General features: G+C 39.6%; 2 protein-coding genes across 4 annotated transcripts in view; one reads left to right on the top strand and one right to left on the bottom strand.

Moving 5' to 3' along the window:
- Positions 1 to 12,380, bottom strand: part of LOC124613245 — a 160,652-nt gene extending 148,272 nt beyond the window's left edge. Inside the window, exons 1-3 of one of the 3 annotated variants that reach the window (XM_047141929.1) lie at positions 12,286 to 12,360; positions 12,103 to 12,152; positions 4,402 to 4,604 (exon numbers count right to left, since the gene is read on the bottom strand). In XM_047141929.1, coding sequence (XP_046997885.1) covers positions 4,402 to 4,488 — 87 coding nt within the window. In that variant the 5' untranslated portion in view covers positions 4,489 to 4,604; positions 12,103 to 12,152; positions 12,286 to 12,360. Of the gene's footprint in view, positions 1 to 4,401; positions 4,605 to 5,605; positions 5,676 to 12,102; positions 12,153 to 12,285 lie in introns of those variants that run through there. The other 2 variants (XM_047141928.1, XM_047141930.1) reach the window with 2 other exon arrangements.
- A 240-nt stretch (positions 12,381 to 12,620) lies between these two features.
- The window catches only part of LOC124612551 (anaphase-promoting complex subunit 2), a 115,364-nt gene continuing 107,854 nt past the window's right edge, over positions 12,621 to 20,130 (top strand). Inside the window, exons 1-2 of the mRNA XM_047140826.1 lie at positions 12,621 to 12,861; positions 19,652 to 20,090. Of these exons, the coding sequence (XP_046996782.1) occupies positions 12,775 to 12,861; positions 19,652 to 20,090 (526 nt within the window). The 5' untranslated portion in view covers positions 12,621 to 12,774. The remainder of the gene's footprint in view (positions 12,862 to 19,651; positions 20,091 to 20,130) is intronic.

The raw sequence follows: 20,130 nt of genomic DNA, 5'->3' as shown, positions 1-20,130 counted from the left end.
CTATCAGATTCTGGGGAGCTCAGGCTCGTACAACAGAGAAAGTCAGAGTTCTCTGGTAAATTTTCACAAAAATCTCACACATATATTGGCTCTTTTACCATCCAAACACTTATTCAGACTGGCAAATTACAGAATCTTACTACAGAACTCAACTGACAGAAAATTCAAATCCTTGTACTTCAAGAGACTAGATTCACCGATTTGGAAACAACAGACAGCAACAAGTACCGTATCTCTAACAGCAAAAAAGACAAGAAAATTATTTGGCGAGCCCTTTATTGTGAATAATAATATCCTTGAATCTGTTAAAGATGTAAATCAAATCAGCAACACACTAATGACCATGTGAATTAAGCACACCAACAAAACATACACAATTATTAATGTTCACACAACTACTAACATTGACAACAAAAAAGAACCTGAGAAGACAAAAAAATTCTGGGAAAAACTTGATATTGGAATGTCCAAACATCTGAAGGACAACGTAAAAATTCTTCTCGGTGATTTCAATGCACAAACTGGCAAGTGGAGGAAATATAAAAACAGTCGGCAATTACTCTGCACACAAATTCACTAACAAGAATAGCGTTAGGTTCGTTGAATTGTGCCAACAAAACAATCGAAAAAATCATGTCAATATCACTTCAAAAGAACCCTAAGAAACAAAAAAAACGTAGCAATCCCCAATCCTTCAGCTAGGTGAATTTCAGATAGATCATGTTGTGATCTCCTATGATTTCCAAAAAGAAATAAATGACCTTCAAGTCTGTAGAGGGGGCAAATACAGATTCTGACCACTATCTTACCAGAGCCAAGTTAAATTCACACCAAAAATGAAATGGCAAAGGAAAGCACCACTAATTCCCAAATTTGATTTGGAAAAAAAAATAATCCAAGAATCAAAAATTACAGAAGTATGCGGAAAACAACCTACAAACAACTAGAGAGATTTCCAAATGAAAATTATACAGAAAGCAGGAGATCTGATTGGATTAAAGAAAAAAATCAAAACAGCAAAGGTGGAATTCAAATTGTGATGGCACACTAGAAGAGAGACAATGAGCCTTCTTAAATTATAATTGTGTCAAACCATCAACCACACAAAAGAAATTTTTCAACGTCAGAAAACAAACAGCTACAATACTTAGACAAGCTAAAAGAAAATATCTTAATGAACAGCTAAACTCAATTGAAGAAGAATTTAGGAACCACGAAACACACGACTTTTACAAAACATTTGCAAATCAAGTCAGAGACACTTCACAAAACCACTGTTTCACGAAACAAAATTAAAAATTTGCACTAACTAACACAAAGACAATGGTAAAGAATTAACCAAATACACTCCTGGAAATGGAAAAAAGAACACATTGACACCGGTGTGTCAGACCCACCATACTTGCTCCGGACACTGCGAGAGGGCTGTACAAGCAATGATCACACGCACGGCACAGTGGACACACCAGGAACCGCGGTGTTGGCCGTCGAATGACGCTAGCTGCGCAGCATTTGTGCACCGCCGCCGTCAGTGTCAGCCAGTTTGCCGTGGCATACGGAGCTCCATCGCAGTCTTTAACACTGGTAGCATGCCGCGACAGCGTGGACGTGAACCGTATGTGCAGTTGACGGACTTTGAGCGAGGGCGTATAGTGGGCATGCGGGAGGCCGGGTGGACGTACCGCCGAATTGCTCAACACGTGGGGCGTGAGGTCTCCACAGTACATCGATGTTGTCGCCAGTGGTCGGCGGAAGGTGCACGTGCCCGTCGACCTGGGACCGGACCGCAGCGACACACGGATGCACGCCAAGACCGTAGGATCCTACGCAGTGCCGTAGGGGACCGCACCGCCACTTCCCAGCAAATTAGGGACACTGTTGCTCCTGGGGTATCGGCGAGGACCATTCGCAACCGTCTCCATGAAGCTGCGCTACGGTCCCGCACACCGTTAGGCCGTCTTCCGCTCACGCCCCAACATCGTGCAGCCCGCCTCCAGTGGTGTCGCGACAGGCGTGAATGGAGGGACGAATGGAGACGTGTCGTCTTCAGCGATGAGAGTCGCTTCTGCCTTGGTGCCAATGATGGTCGTATGCGTGTTTGGCGCCGTGCAGGTGAGCGCCACAATCAGGACTGCATACGACCGAGGCACACAGGGCCAACACCCGGCATCATGGTGTGGGGAGCGATCTCCTACACTGGCCGTACACCACTGGTGATCGTCGAGGGGACACTGAATAGTGCACGGTACATCCAAACCGTCATCGAACCCATCGTTCTACCATTCCTAGACCGGCAAGGGAACTTGCTGTTCCAACAGGACAATGCACGTCCGCATGTATCCCGTGCCACCCAACGTGCTCTAGAAGGTGTAAGTCAACTACCCTGGCCAGCAAGATCTCCGGATCTGTCCCCCATTGAGCATGTTTGGGACTGGATGAAGCGTCGTCTCACGCGGTCTGCACGTCCAGCACGAACGCTGGTCCAACTGAGGCGCCAGGTGGAAATGGCATGGCAAGCCGTTCCACAGGACTACATCCAGCATCTCTACGATCGTCTCCATGGGAGAATAGCAGCCTGCATTGCTGCGAAAGGTGGATATACACTGTACTAGTGCCGACGTTGTGCATGCTCTGTTGCCTGTGTCTATGTGCCTGTGGTTCTGTCAGTGTGATCATGTGATGTATCTGACCCCAGGAATGTGTCAATAAAGTTTCCCCTTCCTGGGACAATGAATTCACGGTGTTCTTATTTCAATTTCCAGGAGTGTATTTCTCACTAAATTCTCACAACCAAGTAAGAGATCCCCCGGATTACAGCCAGAACCACACTGCCATGTGGTTTGAGTTGCCCGGAGCTGCAGTTGTGCATGCGAGTTGCATTTGTGTGTGTGTGTGTGTGTGTGTGTGTGTGTGTGTGAGAGAGAGAGAGAGAGAGAGAGAGAGAGAGAGAGAGAGAGAGAGAGAGAGAGTGGGAGTGTGTGTGTGTGTGTGTGTGTGTGTGTGTGTGTGTGTGTGTGTCGTATACTGTTGACAAGGCCGAAAGCTTTAATTGTGAGAGTCTTTTTTTTTTTAAATTGGTTTACAAGAACATGCACGTATCTGCACGCAACATTTTGTCAAAATTTCAAAGTAGTCAGTGAAAAACTTGCAGAAATTTAAGATTTTGAACATACATACATTTAGATTTTTATTTATTATATACACAATATAAATATTCATGTACCATATGGTACGCCATTAGTTACATAAAAACACATGCATACTCAAATGCATTGTTGAATCAAAATTTCAAAGTGGCTGGTGAAGAACTTTTGGAGATTTAAGATTTTGAACAAATGAACATGAGATTTCTGCTAACGAAGTATATGGCACTCCAGGAGGTGTATAAAACTACACATACAAACATTTGAATACAACATTGAGTCAAAATTTGAAAGTGATCAGTGAATAACTTTCGGAGATATAAGATTTTGAACAAATGAACATTTACTTTTTTATTTATGAGGGTTGGAACTTAAATAGTGGCAACTATTTATTCACAACCGATACAAAAGAGTAACATGTTTGCACCTGTTACTATCCTTCAAAGTAAGTCAGCAGCTTTGTGTAGAAACCGTTGCCAGTGATGCGGAAGGTGTAGTATACCGTTAGCAGATGGTTCTGTTGATGGTGCGAATGAAGCGGTCTACTGCTTGTCGAATCTCTGGAACAGTTCTGAAGAGAATCCCATGAAGTGGTTCCTTCATCTTCAGAATCAAATCAAAGTCACAAGAACTTAAGTCCGGGGAGTATGGTGGATAGTACAGTACTCCCCAATCCCACTGACCGAACAGAGAACCCACAGCTTGCGTTGTATGCGCCCGCGCACTGTTGTGCAAAATGATGGGTGGTTTGCGCAGAAAGCGTCAGCACTTCTTTCGCAAAGCTGGTCGCAGGTGATGCTCCAAAAGCAAACAATAACACTGTGCATTGACGGTCTGCTGTGGAGGAACGTAATGTGTTAGGATAACACCGTCACAGTCATACACGAGAATCACCACAGCTTTAGACTGCTCCATTCGAACAGTCAACAGAACAGGCTCTGCTAATGGTATAGTACGCCTTCCACATCACTGGCAACGGGTTCTACACAATGCTGGTGACTACTGTGAAGGACAGTAACAGGTGCAAGCATGATGTAACTCTTTTGTATCAGTTGTGAATAAATAATTGCCACTATTTAAGTTCCAACCCTCATATATAGATGTGAATGTTCATTCATTCAAAATCTTAAAACTCTGGAAGTTCCAGAATAGCAGTTAGCACTAGATGTTTATTCGGTAGTTCATGAAAATACTGTCACATACAGACATTTTGACCTAATTCTCAATATGTTATGAGTCAGTAAAAAATGTAACTTACCCCATTTTCAGGAAGAGTTACTGATGGTAAGATAACAGACGGTGGTGTTTGCCATACAAGTTCATACACTTGGGAACCATCAGGCATTGGCGCTTCCCTTGCTACTGCCACAAGCTTGAGGGATCCAGCTTCATCATCACATGTGACACTTTCTGTGCTGATTTTACTGTTTTCGTTACACTGGGCACCAACCGGACATGCATCTGCAATACATCATGAATATATGTACAATAATTTTGTAAGAGTGCCTTTATTTTATTCCTGTACACAGCAACCAATGAAAGTACAAAAATGTCACTTTCAATTAACTGTACAAAATTATTAACATTTTTGGCTCACAGCCATTAAATATTAGCGCATATTGCATCAAAATAATTACAGTATGCAAACAAAGCACCTTGTCACAGGTGCTGACAATGGGCAATATTACAGAAAAATAAATAAATAACTACAAATGCAGGAAGTCCATGAGAGTTTTAAATGGTTAATTAACCCTGGAAATCTGGTACCCTCCACTTTACTAATCCTGTCACAGTGGGTAATATTACAGAAAAATTAATAAATAAATACAAATGCAGGAAGTCCATAAGAGCTTCACACTGTTAATCAATCTTGGAAATCTGACACCCTCCACTTTACTAATCCTGTCACCGCTGTAAGAGAACAGAATGTCACTTGTAGTAGAACTGCTCATGAGAAACTGAATCTATTGACTTTTGTTTTAATTACAGGCCAATCATTGAACTGTACACCAGGAACTGATTCTCTGCTATATTATTTGCTTTACTGTTCAGTCCTCAATCAAATTTGCAAAATCTTTCACTTGTATCACCAGCAAACCTAATAGATTTGAACGTATCAGTTACACTTAGTAGCAAGTTACTGATGTAGGAAAGTCAATGATGTATGAAAATTTGTGGTTTACTCCTGAGGTAGATCCCAAATTAGTGTGCTCAAACCAAGTGTCAAGGTGATTTTTGATATGGGACAATGAAGTAAGCTTCGTGCATACTATTACAGAAAAAGAGTGAAACCTGCTATATAAAGCATTCCCCGAATTTCAAAATGTTTACAATGCACACTAGAAAAAATTAGCATCCTTCATATGGCGAGTGTTATCCCTTCTGATGCCACTATCTGCCTAGCATCCATAATTCTTCATTACTGGATCAATAAGAATGTTATTTAGAATTGGTAACTGAACCTCTTATAGAAGTCTCTTGCAGGACTTTGGCACCTTTCTGATTACATCAAGTAATTTTTCCCTGTAATGTGATTCTTAAATGAAAGGAGTAAGATTTGATCCCATGAAGCATTACTTTGTTTTGCTTCAAGCAGATCCAAATGGCTTTTTGGTCGTTTGGTGACCGGTTAGGATATGCAGCCAGATGGATCACTGATGACTACAGAGACAAGATCCTACGCGTCTGAGCCACCACTGAGAAACTGCTGTCAGGATGAACACTGGTAACTTATCAGCCAGCTTCAGTGCAGCACTGGTTTTGCAAGCACCAGAGTGGTAAAATGTTCAATAGCATCTGTGACCTAAGGATGTGTAAATTTTACGCAACATTACTAGACATACTCTACCTGTTGTCCATTATGTGTAGCTATGACATTTTTGGATGTTGGGGGATATTTTATACAAATTGTTAGTTGTGGCAACATTACTAATATGGCATTTTTCACTAGATGTACTGCATATAGGAGGAAGCAATATATTGGCTGTCTCTTCTAGGAATGATTACTCAATGAACTCTAACAGGAAACCACATTGTGATGCAGAATGCCCTATCTTGCAATGTCAGCCACTGGAGTTTCCTGAGCTTTAGTGCCCACTACATGTACCTGTATTGAAATGTACTGCTTTCTTTTGGATTCTATTTCCTCTATCCACTCTAGCTTGTATGAATTCCAGACTGACAAGCAACATTCAAGCCTCGGTCAAACAATGGTTTTACACGTTACCTCCTTTGTCGGTGGATTACACTTCATCCAGTGAATCTCAAAATGGCATTTGCCTTACTGCTATCGTCAATCCACTTTAGACTGCTTTGCCAAAACTGATCACAAATGAAGAGCAATGAATTGGGCACCAAATTGATTTGTTACCATAAATGGCCTAGACAGAGGAAGTTTAGTTATTTATATGTACAACAACTGTATTTGCAGTACCTCACTACCAAGTGGAATGTGGGAATGTGTCAATTGGTATCCAAACACAATACAAGCTGTTTGAAAAAGAACGCAATAGTTTTAATGTGTCCTAGAATCTCTACAAAGTAACATACACCATTCTAGTTTGCGGTGTTTCATTCATCAACTCTCCAAGTTTGGCTACCCTGCAGCTGGCAGGTCTGCTTGACCTTGAGATGGCACCAGTGCTGTGTTTTTCCTCTGTTCCCTCAGTTCATTGCAGTGCATTGCAGAGCAACTCAGCAACAATGTGTACTCCACAACAGAAGCTGCAGTGTCTTATCTGGCTTGTGAAAACTGAGTCAGTTATAACAGTGCAACATAATTTTTGACATCAGTATGGTGGTGATCCACCTACAGCAAAAACTATCCGTCATTGGCTAAAGTCTTTCAAGGAAACCAGTAGTGTTTTAAAACAAAATCACCAGGTACACCGAGAACTTCTGAACATGTTGTTGGACAGATCCGTGTTTTGTGTGTTCAAGGCCCGCAGAAGTCATTGGCCAGACATAGTCTACAGTTAGGAGTGCCTAAGGGTAATGTGTATGATGTGCGTAAAAGACTTAAGTTGCACACCTACAAATTGCAACTGTTGCATGAAATAAAACCTACTGATAAAATCTAAAGGTATGAGTTTGTTGTTGACTTTCTACACACAATTGATGACGATGTCATTTTTTAAAAAAAGATACTCTTTTCTGATTAGGCTACATTTCATGTCAGTGGAACAGTTAATCGTCATAACTGCAGAGTTTGGGGGACAGAGTATCCACATGAAGTTATTCAGCATCAATGTGACTCTCACAAAGTTAATGTCTGGTGCAGTTTGATGGAAGATTGTGTGATTGGTCCTTTCGATTTTGTAGAAAAAACAATAAACAGGGACATTTACTGTGACATGTTCACAAAGCATGTCTTTCCCCCAAATGGATGATATTGAGATGGAAAAGGGGCTTGTGTTTTTCGAACAAGATGGCGCCCCACCTCATTTCAGTAACCACTTGCTTTCCAGGAAGGTGGATAGGCAGGGCTGGGCCAATACCTTGGCCATCACAAAGCCCAGTTTAACCTCAGAGGACTTTTTCTTTTGGTGTCATATAAAAAATGTTGTGTACGTTGAGAAGATCAGAGACATCAATTATTTGTAGCCATTCGACAATCAGAATTAGAAAAAAAGATTTAGAAATGAACTTAAAGCAGGTGAGGTATTGGTGTTTTCTGATTTTGCTGAGAATTATACCTTTGTTGTACAAGATGAAGCTCAAGGCAACCACTGGACCAGCACACAAGCAACATTTCACCTCTTTACAGTTTATTACAGGGTTGGTGACAATCTGAGCATACAAATATCGCCATTATACCAGAATGCCTCACATGTGACGTCTTACTGTGCATCTGTTCCAGTCCTACTTGACTCAGCTGAACCTACCTATACTCTATGTTGGCCTCATCCGATAATGTAATGATGATGTGATGTGTGACACAAATGCGACAGCATAGTGTGTAAAGAGGAAGAAAACAGGACAATGACAATACTTATCTTTCATCTAATACAAAATCTTCAAACAAAAACCTGTGTGATTTTGACATATTCGCTTTGTAACAAAATAATATCCACACGATTCCTACACTGAGAATAAGCAAATTAACTATTTAGAAATGCATTTCCATCTGTGAAACACTGTTTTTCTTTTTTCTTTGCAACAATAACAATGCCAGAACATAATATTTAAAACTCTAAATCGAACAACTGTAAACACAACAGTTTCTAATGTTCAATAAATGCAGTTTTGTCTTGTGAAACACTAAAATGATAAATTTAAGAAAAATATTATACATAAAGGCATACTTGTCCTTTCTTTTTTGGGTCATCTGTTTTCTGGCTAGTCCGATACGGCCTGCCACAAATTCCTCTCCTGCATCAACCTCTTCATTGCAAAGTAGCGCTTGCAACCTATGTCCTCAATTTTTTGATAGATGTATTCCAATCTCTATCTTCCTCTACAGTTTTTGCCCTTTACAGCTCACTCTATTACCACAGAAGTCATTCCCTGATGTCTTAACAGATGTCCCATCATCCTGTCCCTTTTCCTTGCAGTGTTTTCCACACATTCCTTTCCTCTCTGATTCTGCACAGAACCTCCTCATTACTTAGCTTATCAGTCTACCTAACTTTTAACATTCACCTGTAGCACCACATCTCAAATGCTTTGATTCTCCTCTGTTCCGGCTTTCCCACAGTCCATGTTTCACTATCATACAATGTTGTGCTCCAGACATACATTTCAGAAATTTCTTCCTCAAATTAAGTCCTATGTTTGATACTGGTAGACTGCTTTTGGCCAGAAACACCCTTTTTACCAATGCTAGTCTGCTTTTGATGCCCTCCTTGCTTTGTCCATCATTGGATATTTTGCTGCTTAGGTTGTAGTAGTCTTTAACTTCCTCAATCCTGATGTTAAGTTTCTCACTACTCTCATTTCTGCTACTTCTCATTACTTTCATTTTTAATAAATGAAAAGCACCAGTTTGCTTTTGTTCTACAATATTACTTTTATTGTTAACCGGTTTTCTCTGATTTACTCTCAATCCATATTCTGTACTCATTAGATTGTTCCTTCCATTTAACATATCATGTAATTCTTCTTCACTTTTAGTCATGGTAGCAATGTTGTCAGCAAATGATATCATTGATATCCTTTCACCTTGTATCTTAATTCCACTCCTGAATCTTTCTTTTATTTCCATCATTTTCTTCAATGTACCAATTGAACAGCAGGGGGGAAAGACTACAGCCAGGTCTTATACCCTTTTTAATCCAAGCGTTTCATTCTTTGTCAACCACTCTTATTATTCCCTCTTGGCTCTTGTACATATTGCATATTAACCGTCTCTCCCTATACCTTACCCCAATGTTTCTCAGAATTTTGAACATCTTGCACCATTTTACATTGTTGAGCGCTTTTTCCACGTCGATAGATCCTATGAACGTGTCTTGATTTTGCTTTGGCCTTGCTTCCATTATATGCACTGTCAGAATTGCCTCTCTGGTGCCTTTACCTTTTCTAAAGTCAAACTGATCGTCATCTGGCACATCCACAATTTTCTTTTCCATTCTCCTGTATCTTATTCTACTCAGCAACTTGGATGCATGAGCTGTTAAGCTGACTGTGCGATAATTCTCGCTCTTGTCAGGTCTTGCACTCTTCGAAATTGTGTGGATGATATTTTTCTGAAAGACAAATGGCATGTCACCAGACTCATACACTCTACACACCAACATGAATAGTTGTTTTGTTGCCACTTCCCCCCGTGATTTTAGAAATTCTGATGGAATGTTATCTATCATTCTGCCTTATTTGATCTTAAGTCCTCCAAAGCTCTCTTAAATTCTGATTCTAATATTGGATCCCCTATCTCTTCTAAATCGACTCATGTTTCTTCTTCCATCACATCAGACAAATCTTCCCCTCATAGAGGTCTTCAATGTACTCTTACCATTTACTCGCTCTCTCCTCTGCATTTAACAGTGGAATTCCTGTTGCACTCTTCATGTTACCACCCTTGCTTTTAATGTCACCGAAGGCTGTTTTGACTTTCCTGTATGCTTAGCCAGTTGTTCCGACTATCATTTCTTTTTCGATTTCTTCACATTTTTCATGCAGCCATTTCATCTTAGCTTCCCTGAACATCCTATTCCTTTCATTCCTTAGCGACTTGTATTTCTGTAATCCTGAGTTTTCCTGAACATTTTTGTACTTCCTTCTTTCATCAATCAACTGAAGTATTTCTTCTTTTACCCATGGTTTCTTCACAGTTACCTTCTTTGTACCTACGTTTTCCTTTTCAGCTTCTGTGCTTGCCCTTTTTAGAGATCTTCATTCCTTTTCAACTGTACTGCCTACTGAGCTATTCCTTATTTCTGTATGTACAGCCTTAGAGAACTTCATGTGTGTCTCGTCATCCCTTAGTACTTCAGTATCCCATTTCTTTGTGTATTGATTCTTCCTGACTAATCTCTTGAATTTCAGCCTACTCTTCATCACCACTATAGATTAGATTAGATTTACTTTCATTGTGTATTGAGCCTATATATGTTCCTGGGTATGCCTTACAATCCAGTATATGATTTTGGAATCTCTGTCTGACTGTGCTGTAATCGAACGGAAATCTTCCCATATCACCCAGAATTTTCCACATATACCTCCTCCTCTTGTAATTCTTGAACAGAGTATTAGCTATTACTAGCTAAAATTTATTACAGAAGTCAATTAGTATTTCTCCTCTTTCATTCTTTGGAGGAGAAGGAGGAGATTAGTGTTTAACGTCCCGTCGACAATGAGGTCATTAGAGACGGAGCGCAAGCTCGGGTAAGGGAAGGATGGGGAAGGAAATCGGTCGTGCCCTTTCAAAGGAACCATCCCGGCATTTGCCTGAAGTGATTTAGGGAAATCATGGAAAACCTAAATCAGGATGGCCGGAGACGGGATTGAACCGTCGTCCTCCCAAATGCGAGGCCAGTGTGCTAACCACTGCGCCACATCGCTCGGTCTTTCATTCTTTGCCCAAGCCCATTATACGCATATATATTGAAACAAATAAAAATATATATAGCAGATCAAGATTCATATGGGAATCTACTTCATATTGTAAGCAGTAATCTTAACTAATTGGGCCATCCAATTGCACTTGCAGTCCTCCCACTAGTTATGTAGGCCTAGGCCTATCACTGCCTGGTGAACCAATCTGGTGGATTGTGACCTTCTATGAATTTGATTAAAAAAGTAGACTTATAAATTTTCATGTCTTTGTATATATTGCATAGTTAGAATAAGTCTTCTTCAATATTTCCTAAAACTTGTGGGAATAGATAAAAAGTGTCAATTAAAAAAAATGCTCATTTAGATACAATAGCCGATACGTAAATACTTAAAACACTTTTCGGCTAGAATCGGACCCCCACGAAATCTTTGTTGTAGTGTAAGTCTGATCTCTAGTAGCGCACCCCTTGGCCAACGTTAGGTTTAAATGAATTCATTCGGTTGTGAGTTTGTGAGGCCAACGAATATGAGGGTCAAATAAAGGCTGCATTAACTGACTGGCATGTACCGCACACTAATATTTACGTTCACGCCATACTTAAACGTCCTTTTCACATAAAAACTAAAACGTTAAACTACAAAGTACAACCAGAAAACGTTTATTAGAAAATGCTCAAGCCACAAGACACAAACTGAGAAATTCAACACCTTTGTACAGGAAACCAAAATTGTACCAGCCAGAAATAATAAGGTCGAAGACTGGCTCTGTGTTTATAACATGACATAAATTTCCATGAATAACATGAACTTGAAACTTCCTAGCAGATTAAAACTGTGTGCCCGAACGAGACTCGAACTCGGGACCTTTGCCTTTCGCGGGCAAGTGCTCTACCATCTGAGCAACCGAAGCACGACGCACGCCCGGTACTCACAGCTTTACTTCTGCCAGTACCTCGTCTCCTACCTTCCAAACTTTACAGAAGCTCTCCTGCGAACCTTGCAGAACTAGCACTCCTGAAAGAAAGGATATTGCGGAGACATGGCTTAGCCACAGTCTGGGAACATGAACTTATTGTGCGAAAAGTTTATTTCCAAATATCACCGTATATTTATGATTTACTTGTTAGATTGGTGACTTTCTACTTACTGACAGAGGTTTGCATTTTCCAAACACTACAGGTTTAATGTTTTTCCCACAGTCACAATGTTTTTTTCTCATATACATATAGCCATCAACGTGCTGTTTATTTGTAAACATACCAAAGATTTTACATACACCCGACTTAAAAATTCATGACACAAAATTGCGTATAATAAAAAAGCTGCGCAATGTAAAAGTATTATATTGAAGTCATATAATTTAAGTATGGGACTGAACATTTTCAGAAATTAATCAAAAAGCCGTTATTTAATTGATTCAGCAGACAATGTTTTCCGGTTGCCACCTTGCTTGAGGTATAATAACTTCGACAGTGGTACAGTTTTCAAATGCCAAGATGAGAGTGATTTTATTTGAGATGTAAATATGTTTTTGTTATCACAGGGAATAAGTGGTCGTATGGTGATAGTTTATCCGGAATAATGTCTCTCCGCATTAGAACTATTTCAGAAATATTACAGTCTCTAAGATAAGAAGATGTCAAACGCAAGTGTACAGACACTCGAAATTCCGTCGAAGGTGTATGAGAACTTCCTTGAAGTTTTTCCGATTTTAAAAGCGGAGGTATGGTTCTGATGGACGTTATTCATACCGTCCAAGTTTTTATGTCTCTTTTTGTTTACTTATTCAAGAATGCCCGTTGGAACTGCAGATTAAATAGAACGTGGTTTCTGTGGTTAAAATCATTTCGCCGGATCTTTTCGCATATATGTTTACATTCTATTTGTTTTATTTATTTATTTAGGGGCTAAACATCGTGACTGTCAACGCCATTTCAAGTACTTTGAGTGGAATGTGAATAAAATATATAAAATGCAGACCTGTCAAAAACTAGATAAATGGTATTGTCTCTCTCCCATTCTCCTCTCATTAGCGCACAGTCACTTTCATACATATTGAATCGAAAACTGTTAACATATCGTGCATCTAATGATGTACAGTACTGCCTATATCGTAAAAGATAAAATATTACTGTATTTGACTGATTCCATACGTAATACTGGCCGAGCCTGCCATCCTCTGTAAATACTAGAATCTCTTGATTAATTGAAGCGTCCCATATCACTTCACAAACTCGCACCCAAACTGCCACCTTTCAGCCTAACCTAACCTTAGGCTACACTACAGATCAGTATGTCGTTAGAAATAAATATCATATTGATAGTCATCATCGCCAACCCGAAACCAAACTGCCAACTTTCAGTCTATCCTAAACCTCAGGCTAGACTACTGATCAATCTGTCACCACAACCTACACACCAAAAAGACAATAAAGATCTGGTAGCCATGTGCCCATACCACTGTATCACCATCATCGTCATCAATATCATACATTCCAAAAAGATAATGTAGACGCAAAAGAGATAATATCGTTGTTCTCTTTCCTTTCTGTTTGAACACACGTTTTCATTTGCCATATTATCACCACATTATGGGAAGAAGCCAATGCCTGATATCGGTAACTGACTGTTCCTTACATCTGAGAGGGAAGCCACGTCAAGAGCTTTTAAGAAAATTCCATCACTTGTAAGTGGACATAAGAAAGTGTGACACAGTCTTACAGGCACTTTTATTGATTGTTACATGTTACCCATAATCTTCTGGAAGCATTTGTTCCAGAGGTGCATTATGGATCTTCTCAATTATCATACAATGGCATACAGTGTGATACATTTTTAGATGTTTAAAACCCACAGACACTACTTTAATAGCCAGTTGAAATTTTGACTCCTACAGATACTAATGCTTCACTATCATTATTTGTACTGTGGTTATTGCTGAATGTTGTGTGGCTTCCATCTCACCTCAGAATACTGCAGTTCTGCAGGGTTTTAATTAAGTAGAAAAAAATGGTGACAAGATATAGAGATGGCATTGAAAAGCAGTCAGCAAAAAGGAAATGAGAAGTACATTGGACATGATTGTTACTGCAGTGTTGATTACACAACAGAACCAGCACTTTTTGTGGTAGGCTTTCACTGAAGTTCTGTCCCACATTTTTCTTCACTAGTTCCTTTGATCATTACAATATACGCTCATATAAATGGGGTGTGGCTATACCATTTGTTGGTTAAGTCCTGTCCCACATTTTTCTTTCCCCATTTCTTTGTTCTTTTCAGTATGTTCTCATATAATTACAGTATGCCTATACATGTTGTGGTTTTTGTGGTGACATATCTGCTTAGTGGTAGAAGTATACAGTTTCATTTGTTATTAGTTGGATCCTTTTTATACTATGATATTTGATACATTAGTTTCCAATCCCTCGTATATACTGATCCATCTATATTGCTAATGTTGCTATAGTGGTGTGCACACAAGAAATTTCCTATATGCTCTTGTCATCTCCTACCACATGCTTCACCATTTCCTCCCCTCGTTACTACCAATGCTTGGGCAAACACTCCACTGGGCCATTGTTTCTTTTGTTGTTAGTAGAATTTACTGGCTCAGAAAAATACCTCTGTCAGTTCGTAACATAATATTATTTGTGTTTGCATTATGCCACGTATAATAAACACTGTAGTGGCTAAATAACCTCTCCATATCTAAAATAACATGAAAGTCAATGCCAAATGGTCTATGCACAGCCCAAATTATGAACCACAGGCTGATGTGGCAGAATCGTGCACCTGGTTGGAGTGTCATGGGTACACTGCACCTTCCCACTGTGCATCCACCCACCACCTTCCTTCTTTCATGATAGTCCAGTTGCTGTTTCCAATCATGATGGGATGTGTTCATTTCCCGGATTCAATGTTGACACCTCTAACTTGTCTAATGAAGTGAAAGCACAAAGTATGTTGGTGATATGCTTATTGGATGTGAACGTTAGATTCACTGGCACAATTGATAGTGTTAAAGGTCTAAATTAGATGTTGGTGCTGAGTTGTTGTTCATTTCCCCTTCATTTGTTGTGCTCCAATATGATTCATTGCAGAATAGTCTTTAGTTGTTTACACAGTAATTTTGTGCCTTTTCATCATGCAATATAGTACCAGTGGTGACAGACAAGGGGCTGGCCACAGATCCTCTACTCTAAAACTGAAAACAAATGTTTGATTACATTCCAGTCAAGTGACTGAATCACAACAGTTGTTAGTGTATTCATTCTTTATGTCACATCACATGTAAACAGTGCTGACAGTCTGAATTGGGTCATTGTGATCTTGGATATGTCCTTGTTATGGTACCATATGATGTCCTTCGTTACCTAAATATCACAGTTTTTTCTTTATATGACTTCTGATGTCATTTCAGCTCAGTAAAGTATAAAAGATAGAATAAGTTAACTAATGCTTTTCATACAGCTTTTTAATGAGCTGGGAACACAGATCAGCTAATGTTTATCAATCAGCTAATGTTTGTAACTGTAGTGATGAAAATTAGTCTGTACCACACTAGATACTCAGTCCAGTTGTCCATGCATAGATGAGGCATTTGCAGCTGTTAGATTGTTATTCATTGGAGCAGATTTATTAATAGAAACAGGACATAAACTGTGAAGAGTACTTTATGAACTTCTAGCGTGCTGGAAATTCATAAATGTTAATCAGTACAATGAAAAACCAGCTAGAGTTGCAGATTTCACTTTCTTTAGTCACTCGCTGACTAGTTTTGGGCCGGGGCCCATTTTGGAATCGTCGTAACAGATAGTCAAATTGGTATTTCTAAAAAGTGAAAACTATGTAAAAAATTTGTAAATGAACAATTACAGCGACTTTGGCTAGCAAGGTGTCCTGAAACTTGCGAGAGAGACTGCTGAAGAAATAAGGCAAGAGGGTTGCAGGGCCATAACCAGGATGCCCGCACCAAAGCAGAACATTAACACTGAAGAAAGGAAAACTCTCTTTGCCTTAAGGGAAGACACTGAAATAGTGATTTTACCTGCTGAGAAGGGAAATGCTATTGTTCTTTTGCCTGCAACATCTTGTATCAGTAATACGACGGATTTACTGTGGGACTCAGCGTGTCGTCGTCTCCAGAAGGATCCAACTGACATGCTATAATGGAAGACAACCACACTCCTCAAATCCAGCCAGTTTCCCAAACATCTTAAAAAGAGTTTAAGAGCACAAGTGCCAGTTCTACCACGACTTTATAGGCTGCCTAAGATCCATAAGGAAGGGATTCATCTTCACCCCTAGTGAGTAATATAGGTGCCCTAACATATCACCTGTCGAAACATCTGGCTTCTCTTCTAAGCTTGATGGTAGGAAAATGTCAACAGCACATTCGAGACTCAGAAGGTTTTATATGCCTGAAGACTTTGCTTCTTGAACCAACTGATGTATTAGTGAGTTTCAATGTGGTCTCTGTTCACACGAGTACCTTTGGTGGATTTATTACAACTTATAGGAACTAAGTTGGAGGAGAACATTGTACTTTTTATTTAATGAACACTATTTTGAGCAGACTGATGGTGTTGCTATCGGTAGCCCTTTGTCTCCCGTAGTAGCTAACCATTTTATCGAAGACAGTGTTGAAACCTAAATTTTTTTGGAGGTATGTGGATGACACTTTTGTAGTTTGACCATACGGAGGAGCAAAGCTTCCAGCATTTCTGGAACACTTTAACTCCTGCTATCCCAGCATTTGCTTCAGAGAAAAAAGGAGATCTTCCAGTCCATGGTGTCTTGGGTGCATAGAAAAGATGATGGTTTCTTGGGTCACAGTGTGTTTGGTAAACTGACTTCCACAGACCTATATCTACAAGCCACGAGCTGCCATCTCCCGTCTCAATGTAATGGCGTGTTATGGACTCTTCATCATAGGGTTAGAATTGTGTCAGGTGCAGGGAGCTTCTCAGCAGACTTAGCCATCTTCGCTCTGTGTTTGTACAAAATGGGTATTCTGATAAACAGATCCACAATGCTTTTAAACTTGCACACATTAAAGCTCAAGAACAGCGAGAAGAAACGGAGAACTCCTTGAGCATGGTTTTTACATCAAATAAAATGTGTCTTCTGCACTCCAGTGCAAGTGCAAACTATGCTGGGTTATGTTAAAGATAACCTAGGTCTCAGGAAACCAGGGATATATAAGTCCCGTGCCAGAGTGGGAAATCATACATTAGCCAGATCTGTTAAGAATAGATGCACTGAACATAGACGTTACACCAGACTGGATCAGCCGGAAGAGTCTGCTGTGGCTGAACATTGTCTTGACATGGAACACAGCATGAACTATAGATAGACAAAGATCCTTTTGCCTACTTCCATGTAGTGGGACTCCGTCATTAAAGAAGCAGTCGAAATTCATATAAATAATGACAAGATCAGTAGAGACACGGGATTTCAACTCAGCAAGGCATGAGAAACCAGCATTGGTGGTACTAAGACATTGCCAGCTGCAGACGAACGTATCTGAGTCAACACAGATGGAAAATCACACTCTACACACTTAACCTGGGCACCAACATACTGCCCTCCCATGTGCACACTGGGCTGCTATTTGTGGCCTTGCTTTTCCTGCTTTGTGAATGCAAAGACTATGGCCTGTTTCTCTGGCAGGGGACACTGAGTGTCACTGTGCTCTATGATTCATCCATGATGACATTATAGCCCCACCCCTGCCACCTGCGATTTTCTAGCGAGTCAGCCTTTATATTGGTGAGCCGTTGCAGCAACACGTCAGTAAGCATCTGAAGATGACGAGTAGCTATCTTGTTGAAACATTATCCTACTTGACACCCATGAATTGATGAAGCAGCGGGTATGTTGGGAAAGTCTCAAACAGCACAAGACTAAAAAATATCACACGTTACCTTCTGTTGGAAATAATTTTGTGTAAAATCACCACAAGACAAAAGAATTCAGCTAAATTGTGTACATCATCTGTGGAGAATACACATGTCATTTTAGCTGTATAAAAAAAGCTGCTGTAGTCAAATTATCATGTGTGAACAAATTGGTTGCCAAATTTTGTAATAAACTTAACTGAAGACAATGAATGCAAGCAAGAAAGAAACAGAATGAAATAAAAATAGAAAATTTGGTAAGAATTTGGCCCATGAAATTCATTTTATATTTAATTTTACTGAGTGTGATGGTATGATACAGAAATACTAGAAATATAGACCAGACACTAATCCACTCACCTTAACTTTGTTTCTTGTGATTTTATTTTCTATTTTTTAATTATCTGGGCTGACGCTTTCCTCACCCCACCTGTCTAGCCATGTATTTTCTGCCAGTAGTAATTTTTTTTTCTGTGTGTTAATAAATGTAAATTTTGAAAGAAAATAAGGTTTAGATGACATGTTATTAAAATCCCTTCATCTGTATCTCCCCTCGTCCACACAACTGATGTGTATCTCTCATTCAGGGACCTTTCCTTATTTTTTAAACTCCCCACTCGATTTCGCTGTCCCCCTTCCCCCAAAAGCTGTTCTTTCCCCACAGTCCCCAACCGATTTTGCTGTCCCCCCTCCCCCAAAAGCTGTTCTTTTCCCACAGTTATATCTTCTGATCCATGCTTCTTTTTCCTTAGCTATTAGTTTATGCGCTTTTTCCCACTTTTCCTCCTCCAGCTGTTAGCAGTCTATCTCATGTGCTGCCATTTGAGTCATGCTTTTGGACAGTTGTTCATGTGGAGTTATAAGAAGGTGGAGAATTGAGTGTTCTGAATTTAAAAACCATTTCGACAAGTCTTTAATAGATGTTTGGACTTGGTCACTTTTCAGTTATCGGAAAGACAATTACTTTGACATGAAAAATATAGAAAGATACTGGTACTATGTAAAAACCAGCTCAAGCAAGCTTTTGGGGGGGTCTGATTTTTTGTAAAAGGAACCCAAGTATGCATTTGTGAAGAGTTAGTAAGATTGACTTGGAATATACTCTAAAGTGTCAGTATATTTGGATGTATGAAGCTCTGCTGTTGATGAAAGTCACTCCAGGGAAGGGCATCAGTTAGATTTTGAAATCTGGGACTTTGATTGATTTCATGGCTATCTGCTGAACAATTGAAACCATACAAAGACCATCTATTGATCTGCTCGATGGATAAGTAAGATTTTGTTGTGGTAGAGAGAGGCATTGGCAAATCGCTGCCATTAGTCTCCTGCAATGTAAGTATTTAGGTCTTGTATATAGTGCTCAGAAGGAGGGTAGTGAACTAACATTATATTATATCTGAATATGCAATTGTAAGAGATGACCAAGTAATGAAAATTCATACTTTTCAAAACTAGACAGAAAATTTTTTCCAATAAAAATGATATGAAGTATAACATACAGTGACACAAATCTTTTGTGAAACTTTCCCAATGTAATTCTGTTTCTTCCAAACAGTTTTTACTTCCTATTGTAGTTTTGCAATTTAAATTCTTCTTGTTTTTATATTTTTGCAGGAACCTGTTAGTGGCTCCCAAGACACTTCCTTCATAGCTGATGTTGTCAGAGAACACAATCTTGGTCATTTTCTTGAAGATTTAGTTCTGTCTCGGATACAGAAGATTTTACGACAGAAAATAGCTCCTGAATTTTGGAGCAAGCTTTCTGGAAGTGAAGGTGAAAATGAAGGCTTTGGAAGATTTAAAGATGCTGTGAATAATTTATACAACCGACTGCATCAGTTTCTCCCAATCCTGGAGAAACTGGAAAAATTGCATGATCTGTCAGCCTCCAAGAATCATCTTGCCTTTGGTCAGAGATCTGTAGTGGAAGAATTTAAAGTTTTATTGAGGGCAACACTACATTCACAGCTTCCATTAAACCATTCTGCTATAACTGAAGATTTCTACAGGAGGTCATTTAAAGTATTCTGCAACTCTGATAAAACTGAATCAGGTCGGTTTGCCATCTACCAAGTTTATTGATAAGACTTCTA

This window comes from Schistocerca americana, chromosome 4 (assembly GCF_021461395.2).
Source record: "Schistocerca americana isolate TAMUIC-IGC-003095 chromosome 4, iqSchAmer2.1, whole genome shotgun sequence".
In the NCBI taxonomy this organism is placed as follows: domain Eukaryota; kingdom Metazoa; phylum Arthropoda; class Insecta; order Orthoptera; family Acrididae; genus Schistocerca; species Schistocerca americana.
This window is presented reverse-complemented; position numbering and strand designations above follow the sequence as displayed.